General features: G+C 39.1%; 2 protein-coding genes across 2 annotated transcripts; both read right to left on the minus strand.

Moving 5' to 3' along the window:
• Positions 1-919: 919 nt before the first annotated feature.
• On the minus strand, positions 920-6,068 carry SPINK9 (serine peptidase inhibitor Kazal type 9; the record flags this gene model as incomplete). Its single annotated transcript, XM_084295224.1, has 4 exons — positions 920-965; positions 1,529-1,656; positions 3,808-3,827; positions 6,005-6,068. 4 exons carry the CDS (start codon positions 6,066-6,068, stop codon positions 920-922), a joined length of 258 nt encoding a protein of 85 aa, XP_084151350.1.
• A 9,674-nt stretch (positions 6,069-15,742) lies between these two features.
• Positions 15,743-23,334, minus strand: IL12B (interleukin 12B; the record flags this gene model as incomplete). The annotated part of the gene is made up of 6 exons (XM_084295587.1): positions 15,743-15,868; positions 17,157-17,302; positions 18,133-18,326; positions 19,363-19,480; positions 20,989-21,270; positions 23,253-23,334. 6 exons carry the CDS (start codon positions 23,332-23,334, stop codon positions 15,743-15,745), a joined length of 948 nt encoding a protein of 315 aa, XP_084151713.1.
• Between the last annotated feature and the right edge of the window lie 1,232 nt (positions 23,335-24,566).

Raw genomic sequence — 24,566 nt, forward strand, 5'->3', positions numbered from 1 at the left:
CTGAAAGCAGCCAATTTATCAGAAATTAAAAGAATCATTAATGGTTACATTTATATGACAGGATTTAACAGAGACACTGCTATGAGGCTTATCTTGTTTTACAGATTTGGGGATTTGTTTCATTGGAGGGAAAAAAAAAAAGCCAGATTGCAGGGTAAATTCCAATGTCATGGGGCCATGTAGTGCATATTTCTAGTATTACAACTTTTGTCTTCTGTACTTGGGCTTTTTTAGCTCTGCCAGCACTGTCCCTGGCTTCAGCTCTATAATTATTTTCTCTGACTTGGGAAACATCTCCTTTATAAATAACGGATAAAATATATTTATTTATATTTATATTTATATTTATAAAGGTTGCCACGGACAAAAAATAAAAAGAGTCTACTTTTATTGTAATAAACATGCAAACTAAGAAGCTAAACATAAATGAATCAGAATTGTACAAAGTTAAAAGAAAAATGAGAATTTAAAATTTAACTACAAAACTGGAAGAGTACAAACACTTCCCAGGAAAGCTGAGGCCTTTGAAAAGAAGTGTGTGCAGAAGTTTCTGGGTAAATGAGTGAAAACACTTCACCAACTAGGAGAGCTGAGGCAATGCCTGCACTAAAATCAAGTGGCAATGTAAGAAGGTTTAACTTTCACTATGGAGACAAACATATAATGAAGTCCTCATGTGAAAACCAATTTGTTAGAGAAACAGGAATGCTCATGAGAATCCTGAACTGGAAAACAGAACTGTCAATCCCAGCACTCTGGATCAGAGGGAAACACAAATGACAGCGCACAGCTGAAGAGTCTACTTTGAGCTTTGTTTGCCATCATTAGGACAGGCAGAGTGAATGAAATTAAATTAAGAGATCATGATAAGGCAGTGAAAAGCTGTTCTCAGCATTCTTCTCTGTCCCACAGAATTCATTCAGCATGCACCTTCTTGCTTCATATGTAAGGCTCCTCTACTTCTCCTGCAAAAGAAAGGACATAGACATTGCAGATAGTAAACTTAATGTTATGAACACAGACCTCTGCAAAGTCCTCAGCCAACAAAATGCTAACAAAGAAGATGCTATAAAAGTTTGCAGCAGACAAGAAGGCATTGATTTGTAAAACACTTTATTTTAAAAATTATGTTATATAGATAAAAAGCGAGAAAAGTTTCTGATATGTCCAATACAACTTTTGAATTCTTGTATGACTTGATTTGGCCCAGATGCCTTGTTAGCCCTGTGTGGCTCAATCAACTCTTTTATCGTCCAACCTCCAGTTTCTGCTAGAATAGGAATATTTGTGTTGCTCACACAAATACCAAGGTCATCTGTTTAGATCAGTTGACTCTTGTTGGTGGGAGAAGCAATTAATCTATAAAGATGAGGAAAGAGGCAAAGGAATGGAGCCTCTTAAGCAAAGATGCAGAGTAATTGAAATCCTGAACAGAATGACAGCATTTAGATGGAGTGGAAATACCAGAGAACTCAGCTAATCTCAGAATTTAGCTTATTCGGGAGTCATTACTTAGTATGTTACTTACAGGACAGCCTTGCAGAAGGAACATTTGTTGTTATATGTTTTCCCATCAGAGCCACAAAAAGGTTGGTAGAGTTTTTCACAATAAATAGGTCTTCCTCTCTCTAACCTCTTGTATTCACTGCAGTCTACCTGCAAATAAGGTATCATTTTTAAAAAGATGGAATACATTTTTCTCACATTCTCTATTCACCTACACAAATAATGGGTATGTATGATTTTTTTTTTTTTGATCTATGATAAGGTTGTCAGCTGCTGTAGAGAAGCACGGTCAGTTGTCCTCTACCGTCTATGCTTGCTGAGCTTAATCCTCAAAAAAAAGAATGTTTCTTCTGACAGATGTGTGTGATGCCACCAAAGTCAGATATTGAGCACCTTTGGGGATTTTGCTGTCTGTCTAAATAAAGATGTAATCACTGGAAAAAATACAACCTGTTTTTCATCTACAAAAAGTTGAGTCTTAATATATTTTTCTATGTGGTTGCAAATGTTAGTAAATTCCTGTGTGTGTTTTTTTTTGTTTGTTTGTTTTGTTTTTGTTTTTGTTTTTTTTTTTTAAAGCGTGTTAATGGTTTCTTTCTCTTTATTCCACAAATAGCAACTTGTGACATTTTTTACACTGGTGAAGAGACCTGGCAAGGCAGAATTAGGTAAAGGCCTGGGTAAGTATTAGCGTGAAAACAAATTGTTGAAAGGCTCTTAGTGAGATCATATTTATTACTGACTTGTATGTAAAAATGAGAGTACAAACTAATAAAATAAATGACTAAAAGGACTTCTGTCCTGTTTCTGGAGCTCAATCTTCTTCTGTCAAATGAATGTAATTCCTGGTATTTGACAAACAAAGAGCTCCTTGTGCAGTTCATGTATTCTATTCAATGTGCTATTTGTTGTCCTTGAAAGCCTGTATTTCATTGCCTTGGAAATCACCTCTCTCTTGTGTGCTGCTGTAACTAAAATTGGCTCAGCTCTTTTTACTGCCAGTCTAGTGAGAATTTGAAACATTAGTCTTTGCAGGGAAACTACTATTGAAACTTGTCCTTCCTAAAGATTTATCAAAAGTAAGTTGTAAGTATTTAAAACAGAACCTAGCTTTGCTGTTCTCTTGGTATGGCCTGATTGTTTATCCCCTTCGTTCTACCTCCTAGTGAAAAGGAGGAGTTTACTTCAACCAAAACCTGGAATTTATTGCAGATTATGTGATTATTTTTACACTGGTGTTTGTCCATGGTCTGCAAGAGAGTGATGAATGAGGAACTGTGTGTGGGCAGCTCCTCCAGCAGCCTGTGCCATGGTTGCAGTGAAGACTGGCAGTTTGAGTTAGCTCCTCTGGCAAATGGGTCATTAACCAATCACTCTTTTAGGTATTACAGGCTCAAATCCAGTGTCCCATAAGAAAAGCATTTGGGATATTAGTCAACCTAGATTTTTCCTTCATTTGATCATTTACCTTTTCTCCAAAGCATTTCAAACACTGGGCTGGAAAGCAGGAGGCAGCACACCTAACCCCAATCACAAAGGCAGGTCAGAGACCTGACACAGCCGATTCCACAACGCAACCCAGCTGAGGCAATGGCATGGGTGAGAATCTCTGTAGCTGTACCTCTCAGTTTAAAATTGGTCAAACACTAACTAATAAAAAAGCTAGAAACTGGGTGAATTTGCCTCATATATACATGTAATGGTTCGTAAAACGGGAGAGTGGAACAGTCTCTTCCTGGAAAAGAGTGTATGGCTGTGTAAGTTCAAGCACTGGATGCTGTGTATGTTTTGCTAGTTTGGGGCCATGCTCTGTGTCTGTTCACGCACGGATCTCCATACACTGCTGCTCTCCGCTGGACCCCTCAAGGAATTGTCTCTGGTCACCTGAGCATGGACTTGTATTACTTAGTGGCTCATTTATTTCAGAGGATGACACCAGAATGGATGCTCCATCAGTCAGGGATAAATTAAAATCTTTAGGTGTATGATTTAGGATCTGAAAGTCACCAAGCAAGCCTTATAATGTCACCAGATAAATATTTTTTTTTTTTAAATCTCAATTTTCTGGCTTATAATTTTGCCTTACCCATTCTCTTGCCCAGACTGCATTATACAAACAAACATCTGGAAGGTGTCAGGGCAACTATATGGAAACCACATATCTCAACCTCAGGGATTTCTTTTTTACTTTGGCTGCAATTAATTAATGTTTAGTATGTTTTCTCTGACCTCATCAATCTCTGTGCACTGTTGTTACAAACTATGTATTTTTGTCAAGAAATGAAGGAGAAAATGACTTACCGCATCCTCTTTGGCAGCATCTACAATATAAACAGAATCACAGAAGATAAAATAAAATGCACTGTTGTAAATATTCAGTTTGCAAATAGGCTGGTTTCATCAGCACCAGCCCTTCCAGCAACACCAAGTCTCTTACCTTCTTGAAAGTAAATAGTGACATAGTTTTTCAGTGTTGAATAAGATACATGTGTCAGGACTTATTAAACAAGCGGGTCTTACTGCATTGTTTACCTTAGAAATCTGTGTCAGCAGCTAGAACAGCCTTTGTCGTCAGAGGGAATGGAGCCTATTGTTCCCTTTTTCATCAGTGAAAGATTAAAGACCCAGGAGTCAATATTATGTTAAATGGCCCATCTTCTTCAGTATTAATTGGTTGGGCATTGGTTTTAATTTCCAGGTCTACCGAAAAATTCATATGTGGCTGTAAGCAAGTCATGCTGTCCTTTTATACTTTGATCTGTCTATAACGAGGATAATATCTTCATTAAAATTTAATGCTAAATATATAGATTTTGATGATAACGAAATTTGGATCATAGTACCACTTTAAAAATTGTTTTCTCTTGCCAATCAATATGGAATCCAAACTATTCGGAGAAGGATTGGCTCCTGTTTTGTATATACGTGGCATCTAATATAATGGAGCCCTGATCTCAGGTGGGGCTTCAAAAAGTTCCTTCTAAACAGCTATTCAATGATAATTACACCTCCCAGAAAGTAAACAAGTAACATTGGCATGTTTCCACTATGGTGACACATTCATTACTTTCCTTAGGAATGTATTTCGTTCTTCTCCTGTCCTGTAATTGTCATTCTGTGTCTTCAAAGGGATAGAAGTTATCAGACAGCGTTTTTTTGTACAGAAGGAGGAGGAAGAAAATGCAGTGTAATATAAAAGGCAATACAGCTCTAGCTCTTATTTTTCTGATTAAGTGCAGCTGGTTTGAATCAGGATTCAGCTGACATTCAGCTTTGCACTAAAATTAATTTCTGTAGAGCTCTTTACATCTTCTGATCAAATGCAGTCACCCAAAGTAAAGAAAACTAGCATAAATTATTCACTGTGTCAAGTTTTGGTCAATGTCATCAGAAGCTTTACTGAATTTTCATGATTCTGGAATCAGATCAGATTTAACCTATGTCCACAAAAACATTAAGATTTTTTTTTCCTCCCTGGTAATCTTTTGTACCCACTATGCACTTGGGAGTTAAAGTGAAAAAGATCTGGCTCAAAAAGGATTGATCCATAAAGTTTTAAAGCAGAGAAGATAAGCTAGAACATCCAAGGAACGGATTTTCTGGAATTCTCATGAAAGCAATATTTGTTTGTTTATTTGTTTTGCCATTGCAATGAATAAAACTGTTTGAAAGACTATTTTTCATCAAAAGCATATTATATCATGGAAATTATAATTTTTCATAAAAATTTTGATTTTGAGATTATTTTCAAAGCAAAATTTTCTGAGCCATTCAAAATGGAAAAGGGTTATGTTTCATAACTTCAGTTTTGTTTTAGTAATTTCATTGTATTTTACTTAACATTCATGTAGCTATCGGACCACACTATACTAATAGCAGAGAAGACTTGCACTCTCCACGTTCAGTTAGTCTAAATGTACTTTTTTTTTTTTTCTGAAAGTTTTTTTTTTTGCTCTAAAAATTAAATAAATTACCAAGTGAATTACAAGTAAATTACTCAAGAAATTCCTCCAAGCTCCATATTTTACCATAGAGCAACTTGCACCTCAAAGCGATCTCCATCCTGACAAATTAGCATCGTAAAGGAGGTTATTCACAGCATCTTTTATGGCTAGTGCATAATCAACTATCTCCTGCTTGCTCAGTTTGGCAGGATAAGGATCTCATCAGCTCTGAGCAATGCACTCAGATCAAAGAAAGAAATGAGTTGGTAAAAAAACTGCTTTGCAGTCTAGACTTTGCAGTTCACTCTTTAGTTACAGTGCAGAAGGCAGCTCTGATCCACACCACCATCAGGGAATAAATTTCATCTACCCAAGTTGGCAACTGTAAAGCTAGTGAAATAGTGCTTACTAATGAATGCACAAGCATAAAATTTCACTTACTTTCTGCCACCCCAGCCCAGCAACCACTGCTACCTATCCTAGTTCACTGAGAAGTCTGAAGTACTCAAACATTAGAACTATAATGTATTAGGAAATAAAAAAGGGCTACTCACTTGCTAAGCAAAGAACTGCCAGGGTGAGGAGCACAAAAGTGCCTGTTATCTTCATGGCAGACATAGTTTCTTGACCTGTTTCACAGCCAACCTGTGCTCCAAGGTTGGTTCCAGAACGCTTAGCTTAAATGCGCATTCACGCATCTGTGGGTGCAGATAAATATATATATATACACACACAGAGCAGGAACCCTGATGATGAAATCCCCCTTGTAGAAGGTAATTAGAAGAAGGTGTTGCCCATGGGTAGTGTCACCAAGAATGTCTTTTGCACAGTATGAAGGTCAGACGTACAGGGCAAAGATGAGAGTCACAGCATGGATTGTGTTGATAAAGGAGATGAATTGTTCTTTGGCTAATCCCCTTGCCTAATTAACTGTTCCATCTCCATTAGTGAGTTCAAGGTGTGACTCATTAAGGTGGTTACTTAATGCTGATATGTTATTGCCATATTGACTTTTAGAGCTGAACATAATTCCCATGCAAAAATATAACAATAATAACAATAATAATTCTACTGGGAGTATTCCAAAACATTCACACCAGTGTAGCTGAAATGCTGAACTCCTATTCTCCTGAAAATTTTGAGACCTGTGTGGGCAGAGGAGATGCTGGTTAACATGGCCATGCACTGAATCCTTTCAAACTGCCTTGTGGGAGCAGTTGTGACTGGAAAAGTGTGTCTTTTGTGTGAATACCCACACTCACCTTCACACACAGCCCAGAGGATTTCCTAGCCTTTCAGTGTTCTTCTGCCTTTAAAGTTCCACCAGTCTGGTGCTCAGAAACAATGTGATGTGAAGAAAGGAGCAAAAATACTGTATTCAACGGTGTTGCGAAGAGAAGTGATGTGTTCACAGGCATTGTGCATCCAGCTGAGTTACTGGCAAATTTGCTGTCATGGTGAAAGGGAGAAGGTCCCTCTGCCTGCCCATCTTTTTCTTTGTTGATAGTTCCAGTGCAATAAGTGTCATACACAGGATTCTTTAAACAAATTCAACATACCAGTGTGATACTGACAACAGGCATAACTCTATTGCTTTTATAATACGGGCAAAGGGTAGTGGCACAATGGAAAACTCAGATCTGAGTCTTTTCTTAAAGTTCAAAGAAAAATCATGTTTTGAGACCATATTTCTGTTTGAACCCATCTGTCCAGAACTGCCTTCTGCTTAGTGATTTGGAGTGTAGCTGTCCTCTTTAATATCTTCATCGATGATCTGGACGAGGGCATCGAGTGCACCCTCAGTAAGTTTGCAGATGACACCAAGTTAGGTGCATGTGTCGATCTGCTCGAGGGCAGGAAGGTTCTGCAGGAGGATCTGGATAGGCTGCACCGATGGGCTGAGGTCAACTGCATGAAGTTTAACAAGGCCAAGTGCCGGGTCCTGCACCTGGGGCGCAATAACCCCAAGCAGAGCTACAGGCTGGGAGATGAGTGGTTGGAGAGCTGCCAGGCAGAGAAGGACCTGGGAGTGATGGTGGATAGTCAGCTGAATATGAGCCAGCAGTGTGCTCAGGTGGCCAAGAAGGCCAACGGCATCCTGGCTTGTATCAGAAACAGTGTGACCAGCAGGGCTAGGGAGGTGATCGTCCCCCTGTACTCGGCTCTGGTGAGGCCGCACCTCGAGTACTGTGTTCAGTTTTGGGCCCCCTGCTACAAGAAGGACATCGAGGTGCTCGAACGAGTCCAGAGAAGGGTGACGAAGCTGGTGAGGGGCCTGGAGAACAAGTCCTATGAGGAGCGGCTGAGGGAGCTGGGCTTGTTCAGCCTGGAGAAAAGGAGGCTCAGGGGCGACCTTATTGCTCTCTACAGATACCTTAAAGGAGGCTGTAGTGAGGTGGGGGTTGGCCTGTTCTCCCACGTGCCTGGTGACAGGACGAGGGGGAATGGGCTAAAGTTGCGCCAGGGGAGTTTTAGGTTAGATGTTAGGAAGAACTTCTTCACTGAAAGGGTTGTGAGGCACTGGAACAGGCTGCCCAGGGAAGTGGTGGAGTCACCATCCCTGGAAGTCCTTAAAAGACGTTTAGACGTAGAGCTTAGGGATATGGTTTAGTGGAGACTGTTAGCGTTAGGTAGAGGTTGGACTCGATGATCTTGAGGTCTCTTCCAACCTAGAAATTCTGTGATTCTGTGATTCTGTGAAATTGTCACAGTATGAAAGATCCCTGTGCACTGCTACAATTCACAATATTTCAGTGATCACCTTTCCTACATTGCAAGACAGCTTGGGGCTTTTATGCCACGCAGGAGTTGGGGTCATATATGCTAAATTCAGTAAAACAGAGGGACTGAATATCCTTTCAAAAAAGGTTGTAGTATATCAAATAGACCTTGGGCCCTGCTAACTCATGCTTCTGTGTGGAGAGCAAGAGGGATACTGACCATCTTGTCAGTAAATGAAGAATGCAGATAATGAATAAATGGTTAATTTCTCATCACTTCTGGAGTGGAAAAAAAGAAAAAAATGCCACTGAATTGAAGTTCCACATTAAAATAGGGGAAGAACAGGATAGTTGAAGATCTGGTCTGGGATGGAGGCCTGCATATTTTATTTATTTATTTATTTTTTGCTTTGGCAATATGTGTGTGTTCCTATAAGGTGCAGTTAACAAAAGACAAGCTATGGTTTAAATTGGTTGGTCTGGATTCGGCTGCTGTGGGCTGTCAGTGGAATTTTGGTTCTGGAAAGCCCAAGAGCCTGTCTTAGAATGTAAATGAATGAATTCATGGAGAATATTCATGAAATGTTGTTGGCTGATGTTGATGATTGCTACTCTAGGCAGCAAGAACAAAACCCCAATCAAGAAGATACTCCTAATCTGAATAGATTTAGCAAACAAGACGTCAGAGGACTACTTGAAACTATAAAACTGCAGCTTGATGGAACATGCAGCTTCCTTGACGCTGGTATGAGGAAACCTCCCACTTTGGTTGCACTGTCTTGCCTAATTTGCTGCTACAGAGTGTACCGTCTGATGCAACCTCAGTATCCATCTCATCGTTCTAGCAAAAGAATATAAGCATCCGTTTACAGCCTTCTGTAGGGAGGTTTTCTGAGGCCTAGTGAAGAAAGGAAGACAGCACATTTGGAGGTGGGAGTAATGAGTGAGATATTTGGAGGTGGGCTAATGAGTGAGACAGATTTTGGCTGAGATTTTTCTTGGCACTTAAAAGTTATCGTAATATCAAAAGGATTCCTGATGCTTATTCTGTGCCCCATAGCAGCAAATCCATGGTGTGAATGTTTCCTTTCAAGTAGTGTTTAAGTGTTTTGATTAGGGCTTCCAAATCAAATTATCATTCATTTTCTGAGCAACAGACTTTAAGCTGCATAGGGTCTGCCCAGACCATTTAGATAGGATGGATATCTGATGAGAAGCTGTGATATATTGTAGGGTGCATAAGAGGCAGAACACTAGAAGTAGGATACAGCAGAGATCCAACAAAACTGGAGACTTTTGCATTTTGAAACATCAAATCTATCCTGAAGCTTTAGGAAGAAAAATGCCATACACAGAAAGTAATATTCGGTTTCACTTTCTACAATGAGGTAATACTTAGATGCAAAATCTAAAAATAAAATTCTGTAAAATTAATGCCACAAAGCCTTTATCACAACTCCTATTTAAAAGGATACCAAAATGCCTCAATATCCATCTGCCTAACTTCAAGAATGGGAAAAATTCATATTGGCAAAGTGCAAAAATATTCACCAGTTGACTGAAAATGTGCTTCATCTGAGGCACTTTTCTGTCCAAACTTGCAGAGACTTGTTTGCTCTGGTAGTCTTCAAACGGAGCTGGTCTGACAGCCTGACACCTGTCATCCTCAGGTAGGCCAAAGGTTCCTCCAAGTCAAAATGCTGCCGTCAAGAACATTCAGAAGCAGATTCAGCGGAGAATACAGAGCAGTTCTTCTCTTGGTGGACAAGCTGGACCTGAGCCAGTAGTTTACCTCATTGTGAAGAAGTATGACCCCACATACTAGGCTGTATTGTTAAGAATACAGTTATCAAGTCAAAAGAAATAATTATTTCACTCTGCTCAGCACTTACAAGGCTGTGTGTGGACTGCTGTGTATGGTTCTGGGTCCCCTGCACATGAAAGACTCTGAAATACTGGAACAAGTCTAGTGAAGGACCACCAAGAAGATGTTTAGAGGGATGAAGCACATACTAGAGAGATTGAGAGAATTAGTTTGCTCACTTTGAAGACAGGACGCAAAGTCTTATTGTTGTCTTCAGCTATTTTATAGGGGGGTACAGAGAAGACAGAGCCAGACTCTTCTTAGAGGTACACAGTGAAAGGAGGAGAAGGAATACAGCAGACTGCAAAAAGAGAAATTCCAATTAGAAGTGAGGAAAACAATTTTCACAACGAGAGTAGCCAAATGTTGGAATAGGTTGGCCAAAGAGATTGTGTGAACTCCATCCTTGGAGATATTCAAAAACTCTTCTAAATTGATCATGGTTTGGTGGTGGGGCATGGATGTGTGGAACCAGCTGACCTCCAGTGGTCCATGCCAACCTACACTGAATCTGTGATTTGTGAAGGCGAAAGTGAACTGTTGGTGGTAGTCACCTGCTTAGGGATTTTGTGGCATATTGTATTTGTCCTTATGAGGCAACATTTCTAGATTTCACAATGCAGATATGGACATCAGAGTAATAGTAAATTGTACTGATTTTAGCTACTTAGAAGTATGACTGGTTGCAAAACAAATGTTCAGACCTATTTAGTAATATCTGCTTCCCAGAGTTCAATGAGTAGGCCTTTTTACCACAGCTAAAACTAGTTCTGAAATTGATGGTAAATACTCTGCTCAGATTGAAAACTTCCAAGTAAAATGTTGGCCTCATCAGCAAACTCGTGTTAGTTTCCATCAGACAGGGGGGTGCTGTTTTGAATACATGTATATTACTGGGGAACTCTGATAATTTTCTACTTTTATCACTGTATCTTGTCTTTTCCCAACTTCTTACCTCTCCAAGTTGTTGTTTTGAAGAAGAAAAAGTCTTTACATAGTGAGCAAATGTTTATTAGCTTTAATGGGCCTGTTACATCTGGTAAAGATATAATATGCAGTGCATGTTTTTCTGAGTGTGAGAATACGTGTCACAATTACTGATATATTGCTTTTATTTTTGTAGCTCAGAGCAGAGCCGCAATGTGATGCCAAATATGCTGCTGCAGCAAGTCATTAGTCAAGTGCCTGTTTTATTCTGCATGGGAGGATGTTATCTGGCTGCGTTCCAGAAAGTATTGATGTATAGTAGCTTGTTCCCATTCATAAGGCAGAGCGCCTTACATTGAGGACATCAACGGCGCTGAAAAAAAGGCACATGGAATAGCTAAAAACTTACTCATTGCAGCCACGTATCCCTGGGAAGAATGTACAAGGCAAGGTTTATACTGATATCATCAAGAGTGGGAATTCTGACGTATTAGTGATTCCAGTGCATGTTTATACATAATCCATTTCACAAACTGCTTCATTTTTATTTATTTACTTTATATTTTTTTTGTGCGTAGGTGGTTAGGGTTGTCCACCCATGTGCAATTAATTAAGAATTTAAAGTCTTGCTCAATGGAAGGCATGAGAATCAAGTGATGTATTTCTTAAGTCATCAAACTGTGCCAAAACATTTGGGTATTTGCCTGAAGGCAAGTGAGTTTCCTATTTTCCACACCTTAAAAATAATCAAAGGACTTTTTCTGTAAAATTGAAGGTATCAAGCTGGGACAGATCCCAGCTGAACATTTCATGTGTTATTTTAGAAAGTCAAAAAAAAAAAACAAAGAAAGAAACAAGCAACAACAACAACAATCTGCAAAGGGTAGAGCTGATCTTTTTTTGTTTTTCTTTGTATCTTCTGATAACTTTAAGATAAATTGCGATGTTGTGATACCCACTGTTGTGCAGCTACCTTGTCAATCTTTTTGTCTTGGTGTCACACCATTGCTCAATGACTCGATTCTTTCTTCACAGACATATGCAAGATAGGCATTAACAGCTTAACATGAAGTATTGAATGAACTGGAAAGTGAGTATAGAATAGGTCTTATTTTAAATTGCCTTCTGTTTTATATTTCAAGATGTAATTTCCAGGTGGTTTGCACTTTGAAATTCTGTCACACAGAAGTCAGTCAAACTGAAATATTCGAGGAAGTTTCTTCTAACATTGCTGAATGTCTCAGGGCAAAGGTAGAGGACATACATTGATTTTGCCTTCAGTACAAATACTATGATTTTTATAAGAGAGAAGCGACAACTTATGAAGAGGGAAAAACTGAAAGCCAATATGGAAGGATGGGTGGATGTGAAGCATTTAGAACTGAAATCTTAATATGCATTCTCTCACAAACCCCATAATTAAAGGTAACCCTTTTTTCCTTTTTGATGTTAGCAAGTGCCTGCTTACCCACCTCTAAAGGTGGAAGCACATAGAGGATAGCAAGCTCATACTGCAACCTATTAGTGCCTCATTAAGTACATCAACTATTTGTAAAGCATTCTTTAAGATGAGAAGCACCCACAAAAAGCCCCGAAGGGAATTAGTCAGTGTGTGTTCAGTGCAGATTTATGGGGGTGTGGTAGGTAAAATCTAAAGTCGCATGCTGAATGGTGAGTACAAATAGAAAGCTGGAGGTGCTGCCCATTTCCAGAGAATGGTGAGTAAGACAGGGGTCTAGTAAAAGACATATTTTGTGATCCTATAATTAATGACTGTTGTACAATAGGATCCGCAGGAATATACTTAACTCCATGATGATTTTAGTTCTGCAACTTTGGTTTTGCAGTCTGAAGGCTTTGACGGCAATTTTGTGCGTTGTGCAGGCCAACTGAGTGTTGTTAAATTCATAAGGTTTCCAGATTTTTTGCAGCTCAACAAGGAGAGGAATTAAGAAAGAGAAGCATGAGGATTAACTGACACATCAACTATTGTTTTCTTAAGTGGATAGAGTACATTAGGAGATATATGTATATGGAGCCACCCTAGTGAATATGTGGTGTGATAGTAACACCTTTTTCTACAAATTAGTGAGCTGCTCAGAGATGGGAGACTGTGACAATTTCTAGAGCAGACATTCAGAGGTGCTGTATCAGGTCCCAGGAAATAGATAATGATTGTAGCCAACTTTATGTCTTAGAGTGCAGCCATCTTACAATTAACTTGCTTTCTGCAAAGAAAGCAAGTTAAGAAGAAATGGGAGTTTCAAGCCGTGCTTTGTTGTTGGCACAGAAAGGCATATTCCCCTAAGACAATAGTATTGGCTTTGTCAGGATACTTGTACATTAACCTGAGTATTTCTGTGTGAAAACTAGTGTGACTCAAAGTTAACACAGGGTTTCAATGATTGGTTTCAATGGTGCCAGGGTTTCACCCAAGACATCTGAAGAACTGAAAGGTCCCACTAATTCTGAACATTGTACCAACCAATTCTGAACATTGTACCAACAGTATCAGAGAGAAACCTCAAAGACCTCAAGATATGTCAGACTGGTTTCAGTTGCAAACCTCCTGACCACAAAGGCCAATGAATTTCAATGTACCCTTAGACTGCAAAAGAAGCAATCATTTCTCAGCTTGCAGAAGAGGGTTCTGCACCACATGTCACTTTCCAGTGTTGTCCTGTACAGTTTTACAGGCCATGAATTTGGTAGCATTGGTCAATTCATATAAGAAAAGATGTTACGTCTCCCTGCAGACGTTGCCTCAGAAGCAGTGCAAATATTCTGGTAAAGTCACACGTCATATTAACCATTCATCTTAAAAGATCACAAGTAAACCAAATTTTCTTTTTGAGATGCATTTATTAGATGCATTTCTTTGAAAAACAAGTCATGAAGTTAATTTAATTCTTGCATTTATAGCAGAAATAAGAAGTATACAAAATATTAATAAATACCAGCAGCACTTGTAGCCAGATTATCAACAGTTTTCTGAAATATCAGATACTTCCCATATTTCAATGTTTAAAGACTAAATCACCACCCATTTCTAAGACTGGAACAAAAAGGAAGCATGGTCACAATGGAAATCTTTCTTAATTTCAGTGATTCTGTATCAGGGATTGAGGCCTAAATCCTCCAAGATATTTAAAAGTATTTTCCCCTCCTGAAAGTCACAATTTAGGTGTTTGACAAAAACATACAGGCTTCAACACATGCTTCTGCTTTTTTTCCAGACCTGGGGACTTACACTGTAAGCAGTTCAGAACTAGGACTTGATTTTTTTTTTCCTAAGGTTCTGTGAAGACACCTAGCACATCTTGCAGTACTAGGGAAGTAATTTTAAAATTAACTATAGAAATATGTATTCTCATATTCTAACTTTACTTAAATGCTTAACATTCATCTATAAAACCAGTTACCATTTGCTCTCTGAAATATCAGATACGCTGCACTTAGACTTTTAAATAATTTAAGCTGCCTTTGGTTGCCGTTCCAAATTCCTGACTACTTGTGCCTTCTTGTTGTGCCTGTAGCATAGCAGGTCTGAGTGAATTTTGTTATCAGAAAACTCCACTGTAAGAGATGCACTGGCTAGACATGGGCCACTGAATAAAAGCCCTCTAATGATCACAAGCATGAAAGAAAAATAGTTTTATTTAGGAGGTGTTATATTCAGCTACTGGCTGCCATTTACATGCTCATGGAAAGTGGCAGCAGGACTCCTAACAACAGCTTTGGAATGAATGAATGCAGGCACCTTGAAGCTGCCTCCCTGCCAACTACTGGCACTCCCATCACTCCCACTGCAGCTTGGGCTCAGCTGCAAGTGTAAGGCTTCAGGAATGGTTGATCTCTCATGCAACAACCATTTTGAGTGTTGACCAGCTTGACCATCAACATGATGTAAACACAAACAGCTGACAAAATACAGCAGGTAACATTTCCAGAATTCTGAACTTGCAGTTCCTTCTTCTAAAATATTACCTGTCAGACTGGAAGATGAAGATGGCCCAGATACATGATACATAGCTGCCTCATGCAGCCAAGACTTTCTATGCTGATGTATTTCAACAAAATAAATATTAATAAATAATTAAATACACAAATAAATACATAAATAATTAAATAAATAAACGATTAAAAAACAATAAACAGTTCTTTCTGTAAGTTACTTTCCATATCAATTAACAGATGAAGCACTTTTACTAGCAGCTGCCATCATCTGACATTGTTATTCATATCAAGTAAATAATAAATAAATAAATAAATAAATGCAATACAATAATATGCAGAACCTACAACAATAGCTGACAGCAATGCATCAAAATACTACACATGTTAATATAACATGATGTATGCTAGAGGTGATATTAAACTATTATGAAAAAAGATATGTCGTGGCTTCTTAATAATCTCAAATGCATATTTTTCTTCTAGTTATGCCTGTTTTCTTGTCCTAATTCATCCTTTGCTTTCCTTAGGAGCATTGTGCTCCTAGGATCTCTTACTGGTTATCTGTAAAATAAGATAAAGGAAATTTACAAAGAATTATCTTCATTTTCCCCAGACCTAGATTTTTAGCCCATTTCTCAATAAAGCTTTGCAGGTCTGAGCCATCTAGTGAAACTCCACCCCTCAATTTCTCTAAAAGACTCAGAACAAGATAATGCAGGTCTCAGAAGTTCCCCTGTTTGCTAGGGATTAGGAATTTACCTTCACTATTGAGAGCACCTGTCCAGCTATGGCTCCCTGCTCCTCCAGTAGAGGCTCTGTTGGGCTTACCTGCAAAGTGAAGACCACTCACTCCAGGATGAGTTGTAATAGCGATCCCTGGCCTTCACAGAGATCTTGTCTTTTGGCCCAGTCGCTGGAATCTGAATAGACTGCTCCTCAGTGTCATGTTCCTATCAACAGAGCACAGCTCCATCAGTAAGGGTCACACAGTAAGGTGCCAGACAGACTGCAATAAGCATGTGTAACTCAAAAAACTACTGGTGCTCTGTTGTTTCAAAGGCACCATCTCATAGATGTCAAAGTCATGAGAGTTGTAAGAACTTCAGTCTCAGCAGAAACAAAATAAACCAGCCACTTTCTGTTTAAGCTAATGATGTAAAGTGATCCAAACCCCAAAGTGAAACTGTCACTAAAACAAAGGGGTTTTTTGTCTATCACAGTTTTTCTTTTTTTTTTTTTTCTTCTTGCCCACAGAGGGGACCATAATAGTCAGCATTTGCTGATTTTCAGTATTGTTGAGACTTCCACTGAAGACTTGTGGTAGATACAAGTAGTGCTCTGTGGACTGGGCAGTTTCTCTACCTAAGGGATTGCACAATGCAGCCCTGCTAAAATCAAGGAATCAGCACTAGGTAAATGGCTCCATCTGCTGGTAAAAGCTTTTTTTTTTTTTTTTTTTTTTTCATATATAAAACGACATCCTTTAGTGTCCGTGGTTTAATCAGTAGTCAGACTGTAATGATTACATTTGTTCACTTTTCAGATTGCTCAACCAAGGCGGAGCAGCACTGCAGTTAAGGACCTGCACTATGGTCAGCTGGTCTAAGCACTTCTTTCCAGTTTTGCTGTTGATGTCTTTGCCAACCTAGACAAATCACCATACTGCTGTTCCGTGTCCTTTCCGTGTCCATAAGCATTAACAACAGAAGCAAACCCATTTTGTTATTTCAAGCTAATATGGATTAGTAATATTTAGTTAACAATTAACTAACAACTGGAACAGGAGAGCCAAAGACTGTAGTTTTCACCCATCTCCACAGAAATGCTTCCAAATGAGTCATTGATTACTTGCCTTACTTGCCAATGCAACTAAAAAGTCAGTCTGAGCTGCTCAGGTACTAACAACATACAAGGAACCCAGTGCAACAGATCCTAGGCTTATTGAAATTGGGATTTCCCCACATTAGGACCCACACAGCCTACTTATGAGTTAGTAGATACTTTTCTCATGCTAATATGGCTATGCAATGCTGGACAGGATTTTATCTCCCCAGTTACATCAGGTTGCATCCACCCCTGAGTGTTACCTGGATCTTACTGCTCATTGAACTGGGAAGGAGGTCATTTTCTTCCAAAATAGAACCTTGCCACATATGGGGCTCAGCACCTTTTATTTATTTATTTATTTAAAATGCATGTCAAAGCAGGAAAAATAATGTATCAAATGTTTACCTCTACCTGGTTTTCATGTTTCTTTGTACGTTCAACTTTGATCTTGAAAGTCAAAGGGAAGTAGGTCTTTGGTGTGCTCCATGTTCTGGGATATGTCCAGGTCACTGTTCCATTTGCGCCTGCATACTGACATTGGGGTGGATCAGGTTTTACTGCAAGAGAAAACATAGAATGTATTAATTCACATTAGCAGCATAATATCACGTTAGTGTACTACTGTTGATAAGTTTTATATGAACCAGCTTTCATAGCCTCCATTAAATTAAGACAGGGGTTGGCATGATGTGTAAGAACTGCCTTATGCTTCTTATGGAGAATTAACAACACTCCCTGAGACTTTCTGGGTGAAATTGTTCTTTTTTTTCTTTTTTTTTTTTTTTTTTGCCTGGAGGATTGTAGAGGGTTCTGTTAGAAACAGATGGTTATCTTTAACCCTTGCTGATTGCTAAGGCACTTAGTAAAACATCTGTTTCTTTAGGATGCTGCTTCATTTTCCTGTGCCCTGTGCCATCATGGTCACAGCTGCTCCCCTTATTTCCTGTCAGTTTCTGTTAGCCTGCCCTGGATGTCCATCTGTGAGAATGGATTAGGAGTGAACCATACCTGACATTAACCATTATCAGAGTAAATCTGCATTTCTCAGTGCAGAGCCTGCTGGGTTATTGGTTATTCTCTGACTTCTCCCACATGCCTTATCCTAAACATATCTAATAGAGTAGGCTAGAGAAACTTCTGGCAGATGTGGGGGAGAGAGGGTTGAAGGTCACAAGCTACGGGCATGTTGCTTCTTCACTTCCTCATCTTCTTCCAGACTGCAGTTATGATTTGTTTTCCCCTGTTCCTGTAACTGGAGGCTTGATACAGATTTACAGTAGAAGAGGGCAGGGATTCCCACACTTGGTTCAGTCAGCTACCATTGTGAGTTCCACTACCAACAGCAATAATAAAGCTAAGAATTGATGGTGATTTCTGGTTTACTCACTGATATCTCTAATGAAGAAGCTGCTAGTGTAGTTCTCATATTCCACCTCATCAATGACCTCCAGGAACATCTCAATTGGCTGGTGCTCTTCAGCAAATTGACAGTAGTTTTCTTTCTGGCACTGGGCTGTGTATTCAGTCACTGATTTATCAGTGTTAGCTACAGGGCTGCTGCAGGTGACATCTCCATGAGAGCTGAATATGAAACAGAAAAGAAAAAAAAAAACGAAATGCTGGTTTCTTCTGAGAATTTTGTTGCCATAATGATACTATGCAATTGTTAAGATGATGATTTGCTGTTGCATCTATCACTCTATGTCTGCACTTCAGTAGAAACAGTTCAGTGGGAACATTTCTACATTTTTAGTGCTATATTACACATAAAAAAAAAAAATCACAAAAGCCCCCAGCACCACCACCTTATAAGGAGAAATTTGTGTTTAAACCTAAACCAGAATATCTCCTTTTCTAATTACCACTGCACTGTGACAAGCTCTCATAACTGCGTTCCTCAGCCCTTTCCAAAACCTTGCTGGAAAAAGTAGGTCAAGGTTAAATTATTCCATTGTGAAACAAATAAAAGATGCCATCTCTAAAGTACTTCCTGAGTCTTGGTCTATTTTTGCATTCAGCAAAATAAACAGTTTACAGTTGTTTCCTCTTTAACAAACTAAAATGACCTTTGCCCAAGCATTCCATGTTTTGGAGAAACCCTCAAGAGTAGTGGGAGGTAGGAAATCCCCACAAGGTTCCCCTCACATATTTCCCTCAGGTTTCTGCAGTGTTCCTCAACAGAGACTTGGCAGTGGACATGTGGCTTTTGCAGTGGGTGCAGCCTCCTACTCCCTTAATTCCACTGGATCTGCTGCAAAGGGACTCAGTGCTATGATTGTTTCTCCTTTTGGCTCAACTTCCTCTCTCTCCCCTTCATGAACTGCTTTTGGTATTGCTTAAGTTATTCTGTGGCTGTACTGCAGCAGCTCTAACAGTCCAGTGGGGGTTACTCCATTTTCAATTCTTATTAATTTCTGAGCAACTTCCATGCCCTTATCAGTTAAGTTAGTCTCAGTCACATTTCAAAACATTTTACAGATGTTGAGACTCTGAAAGTGGGACTCCTCCCCTTCTATGTGCCTTCAGTAGCCTACAGTCCAGGATCTCCTACAAAGAGTAATATCAAGGGCTCTTCTGGCCTTGCTGTGAGGTGGCTAAGGAAAGTACAAGCTTTTACCCTTTTAGACTTCTGATTGTGAACTTCACATTTGGACTCTCATTTTCTGTCATCCATGAACACATGAAAATTCCAGAGTAGTTCTTTGCTTCACATTTTAAAAACGTCCTGTTTGGCTCTAGGTTGACAAAGAAAGAAAACAGTCAAAGAAGAGAGAAAATAGTTCAACAGATTCCTGTAGCCTTTGGCAGGTGGTGGGTATGTAGGCAAACACAATTTCATGCTGCCCATTAGGGCACCTCCAGCTAAAAAGCCATATAACCGCAGTTAGAGGCTGAAGGCTGGTTTACATAGCACCACATTAACCATATCTACATAGCTGTTGATGGGAGCTAGAACACACAAGCTGTTGCAGAGAGCTGTCAGTAATTGATTTATATAGACAAATACATTGTTCCTTTCATAGAGAAACAGTGCAGCTATTCAGTTGGAAAACCTCTGTATTTGTTACTCAGTGCATGAGAGTGCAGGCAGTGGATAATCTCGTGACTTCACACACAGGATAACCTCATGACTTTGCACACTGGGGCACTCGGTGGAAATGCCTCCAGTGTGGATGAGGCCTCAGTACAGGTGTGTATTCTCTCTGCTGCCCAGTACTGCAGACTCTCAGCAGCTCTGTGTTATACCCTGGATACAGTTGACTGGGACTGGCAGGTCAGTCTACAGAATCTGATATGTGGGTGATGGAGCCAGGGGAAAAAAAAACTTGGAAATTGATAAATTTCTGGCTCTACAGTGAGGGACTGCACGCTGAGAGAGAAATTGTAGAATCACAGAATCATAGAATGGCTTGGGTTGGAAGGGGACTTAAAGATCACTCAGTTCCAACTCCCCCTGCCATGGGCAGGGACGCTGCCCACTAGATCAGGTTGCCCAGGGCCTCATCCAACTTGATCTTGAACACCTCCAGGGACTGGACATCCACAGCTTTTCTGGGCAACCTGTTCCTGTGCCTTATCACCCTCTGTGTGAGGAATTTCCTCCTAACCTCTAGTCTAAACCTCCCCTCTTTTAGTTTAAAACCATTCTCTCATCCTATCATTATCTGACAGAGCAAAAAGTTGTTCTCCATCTTTTTTATAAGCCCCCTTTAAATGAGTGAGCTTCATTGCAAAAATGCAAAATATCACAGGCCTGTTCCAGTGAATTAGTCATGAATAGAGAAGCCCAAATGACAGCACTTAAAATCTAGATCAGCCCCTGATTCTGACAAATCACATAGCCCTGGCTTTCCAGTGATTCGTTTGTTAGAGGCAGACCCTCTCCTGAGTGCTGGGTCTGTGAGATGGAGGAAAAGCAAATCAGTTGTTTCCCCACCTGAAAAAGCAGTGGCATATTATTGATGTTTCCCATATATTTTATACCAGTGTTATCACTCCATCCTGTAAGTCTACGGAGTCCTAAATTAAGCCCATAATAACAGATTCCTATGCTGTTCATCAGTAGTGCCATGCACAAACATGCAGAAAGTCATCATCTCCCTTTAACTGTCACAGTGTTTGGAGAGGACACATTTTAATGTGCACATTTATCACACATTTCTCAAGAGAGCTCCCTCTGCTCTTCACAAAAGTGTAATGCACAAAGCTGACCAAGATACACCACATCATCCCATGAACATACCTTTATAACTTTTCAGAATTGACCTTATCATTTGCCCATTGGAGTCTATTTTACTTATGAGGAAGAAATCGTAGCTGACAACTTCATGGCTATTAGCTGCCAGACAGGTGTAGTTGCCAGCATCCGGGAACTCCTTCACTTCAGCAATCAGAGTCCTTCCAGTTCCTATCAGTTCTGTGCCCTTTTTCCAGTAAACTGGCAGTTCTTCATCAGATGTGTTACAGGTGAGCTCCAATTTTTTAGCTGGTGTCTCATCATTCCACTCAGATTCTATGACATACACTTGTGGAGATCGCAGAAAGAGACATGTTAGCAGCTATTCATACTTAACAGTGTGGTAACTGAGCTCAGACCCTTTTTCAGCTCTGCTATCCAGGAAACTAACAAATCCCTGACTTTCTGTAGATCCCCACTGTCATCTGGAGATCTTCACTAAAAGGAGAGGTTTTACTCAGAAATTTAAAATCTATCTAGAACCTGCTGGCCACTAAGGATGACATTTTTATTGAAGAAATGATTATTTCTGTGTTCCCAGAGAATCTTACAGCAGTTTATAACCACGGGAAGGAGGCAGGTACCTTTCTTTTAAAGGTGAGGATGCCAAATTACACTGAGTCCAGATATTCTTCCTGCATGTGGCCCTTGGGTTTTGCTCACAGAAGGGCATATAATAGCCCTCAGTACTATGGTGCTTGGCTCCACCAAAGGACCTCCTCAGTGTCAAAGGTCTGTGAGTGAATAATGGGAAGGAGAGGAGGTCTAGGTAAGTGGTTTGTATATGTGTGTATCTAGTGTTGTGTTCCATTTTCTGCAGGGAACAATCTTTACTTGAAACACTCTAGTCCAAACGGAGCAATTATTAAGAGACGGGATCTCTGAGCTACAGCAGAGGAAAGTGGACTGCAACAAGGACATGCGGTCTTCTAAATGCCATCTTGTAACTCTGCAGTGCACTGCTGGTCTTTCTAAATTAGTAAACACACCACATAGAAGAATTTGGAATAATTCCAATAAAGGAATGTTATCTTGTCTCTGCTATGGTTTCACATGGGAAGTGAAGTAGTAGTCAGGTTGGCTGAAGATTTTCAACTGCACTTCTGTGTGGCAGCAGTTCTCAAATTTAATCGCTACTGCTCAGACATACTACTACTACTGTCACAGGCTCCCCAACCATAATCCATGCTCTCAGACTCTTCTACAGGCAAGAAGAGGCAAAAATTTGTTTCTCAGTGTGTCAACAACCACACCAAGCTCTCAGCTCGGGGAACTAGAGTTCCAGTGAGCAATAAAACCTTTTCACCAGGACATTTCACTACCAAAATAAGAGCTTTAAGACTTTGCCACTGAGAAGAAACAGTAAGAAATACATGGCAAATGCTGAATCTTAAGTGGCAGAAAGCATGCAACTCTAGGAACTTAGCGAACTGCTTATGAATATTTGAAGCATAGGTAAGATAAATCTCAGAGTTCAAACACAAAGATAAAAAAGTATGTTCTCAATACTGTGATATACATTTCTGCAATTTTCAGCACAGGGGATATTGCTCAGGGAACCCATAAGATAAATATTTTTTTAATGTAAGATACTGCAAAAAGCAATTATGGTTGTTGTTTTTTTTTTTTTTTCAGTCAGATTGAGAATTTTTTTTTTTTCATGGTGATAAGGGTCTTTTTTGGATAATCACAATGAAGACAGCCTGAATTATAACACTATGCTGGCTGATTAAAAGCAGCAAATCTGATTATCTGAATTTAGTGAAATTTTCTGGTGAGAAAATTATTTAAAAGACTTGTTTATTACTGACCCTGTATTCATTTACAAATGGATTTGCATTTAATTTATTCACCAGAACTTATTTCTAAGTTCTAAGACTTTTTTTTTTTTTTTCTGTGAAATCTTGTTTTTTTGACAATTAATTTTTCACTGTTTGCTTATGGGATGTACGTAAGTCACAAGATACTGTTTCTGCTTCTGGACTGCATGACTGAAACTTTTGAAACGAGAGAACAGGGAATAGGGAATAAGACAGTTTCTAATGCAAATATTCAGATGAATAGCTATTATATAAGATAATATTTTAGGACTTCTAAATATGTCTTCCATTAATACCAATTAGTTGACTACCTATTCACAATCAAATAGAAAGAACCTTGGCCTAGGAAACTACAGTTAACAACTCAATGATTGTGCACACAAGTGTAACTATGAAACACACTTGTGTCCTACACTCAGCTGTAGGTCTCTGGAAGTGAAGACTTCTTACCATTCTCTCTCAGCTTCCACTGGGCTTCCAAAAGGGCAGCAAAGGAAAGTAATGAAAGTATGGCAAATAGTAGGTGAGACATCTGCAAGGAAAACATAAATTACTTAACTTCATTTAGGATTTTTGAGTGTGTAGCTGAAATTCAGCTCAGAGCTGAATAAGAAGACAGATTCAGCTCCAGTGAACTAAGAAACATTGTCCCATTCTAAGAATTCTGAGACCACATCAAAATTGCATAGCAGGTGTGCACTGGACTTCAAGGCAAGATTTTGATCTGCTAGTTATTCATACCATGAACCAGTTTGTGAGAGAAGAAATCACGGAACTTAGAGGGAATTGTATGCATAAGTCTTGGCCTTTATCTGGTCTAGAGCTCAGAAGCATTCCAAGTCTCTAACTTAAATATTCCTCAGGCAAGAAAAGCTCTACTGGTGCCAATGAGGCGATTGCATGAATAAGGACTTGGACCAAAGGATCAATGGATATCCAACTCCAATCCTACAAAGCTTTTAAATCCTTTGGTTTAAGCATATCAGTAGTCCTATGAAAAGGAAAAAGAAAAAAAAAAAAGAATTGTGAATAAGATGAAGCAGCAGCTGAAGTATTTTTCTATACTGTAGTCTTCATCATCACTGTGAGAACAAGTGACAGCAGTGTCAATAATGCAGTGTACAGCTGGCTGCAATACTAACTGGTCCTACACCTAGTATCCATCTGAGGCTGCGCAGCCTGATTTATCTTTCAAGCAATTTCAGGCAAAATTCCTTCTGAAATAAGTGCCACAGCTGTATTTTCAAAAATGGCAAGATATGCATATGATTGTCATTGTGTTCATTTGAGACATGTACACATATCTCATGTGAGACTATATAGGTATATAGATGTATATAAAAATACGTTATATGATGTGACATTTTATGTAACATTAATGTTACATAATTATATATATACAATATATACATTATATATACATATATACACACACATATATACATTATATGTTACAATAATGCTACAGAATTATATAATGTTAATATGTTACATAAATATAGTGAATCTGTATTACCTATTGAATATATATATAGTCATGTTCTAGATTCCACATAAAATTCTTTGTCCTTAATTCAGAATAAGCTAGAGCCCTTCATGAAACAAAAACCATATTTGCCAAATACTGTAATAACCACCAGAAGCGTAAAAGAAAAACTTAAACAGTTATTTAGGTACACTTTTAGGCATTTTTCCTTTAACTGGAAAGTAAACAAAATGAACAGGAATGACTTAGTCTAATGACTTAGAAAAAGAGATAGGTGA

This window comes from Netta rufina, assembly GCF_964035555.1.
Source record: "Netta rufina genome assembly, chromosome: 14".
Classification (NCBI taxonomy): Eukaryota; Metazoa; Chordata; class Aves; order Anseriformes; family Anatidae; genus Netta; species Netta rufina.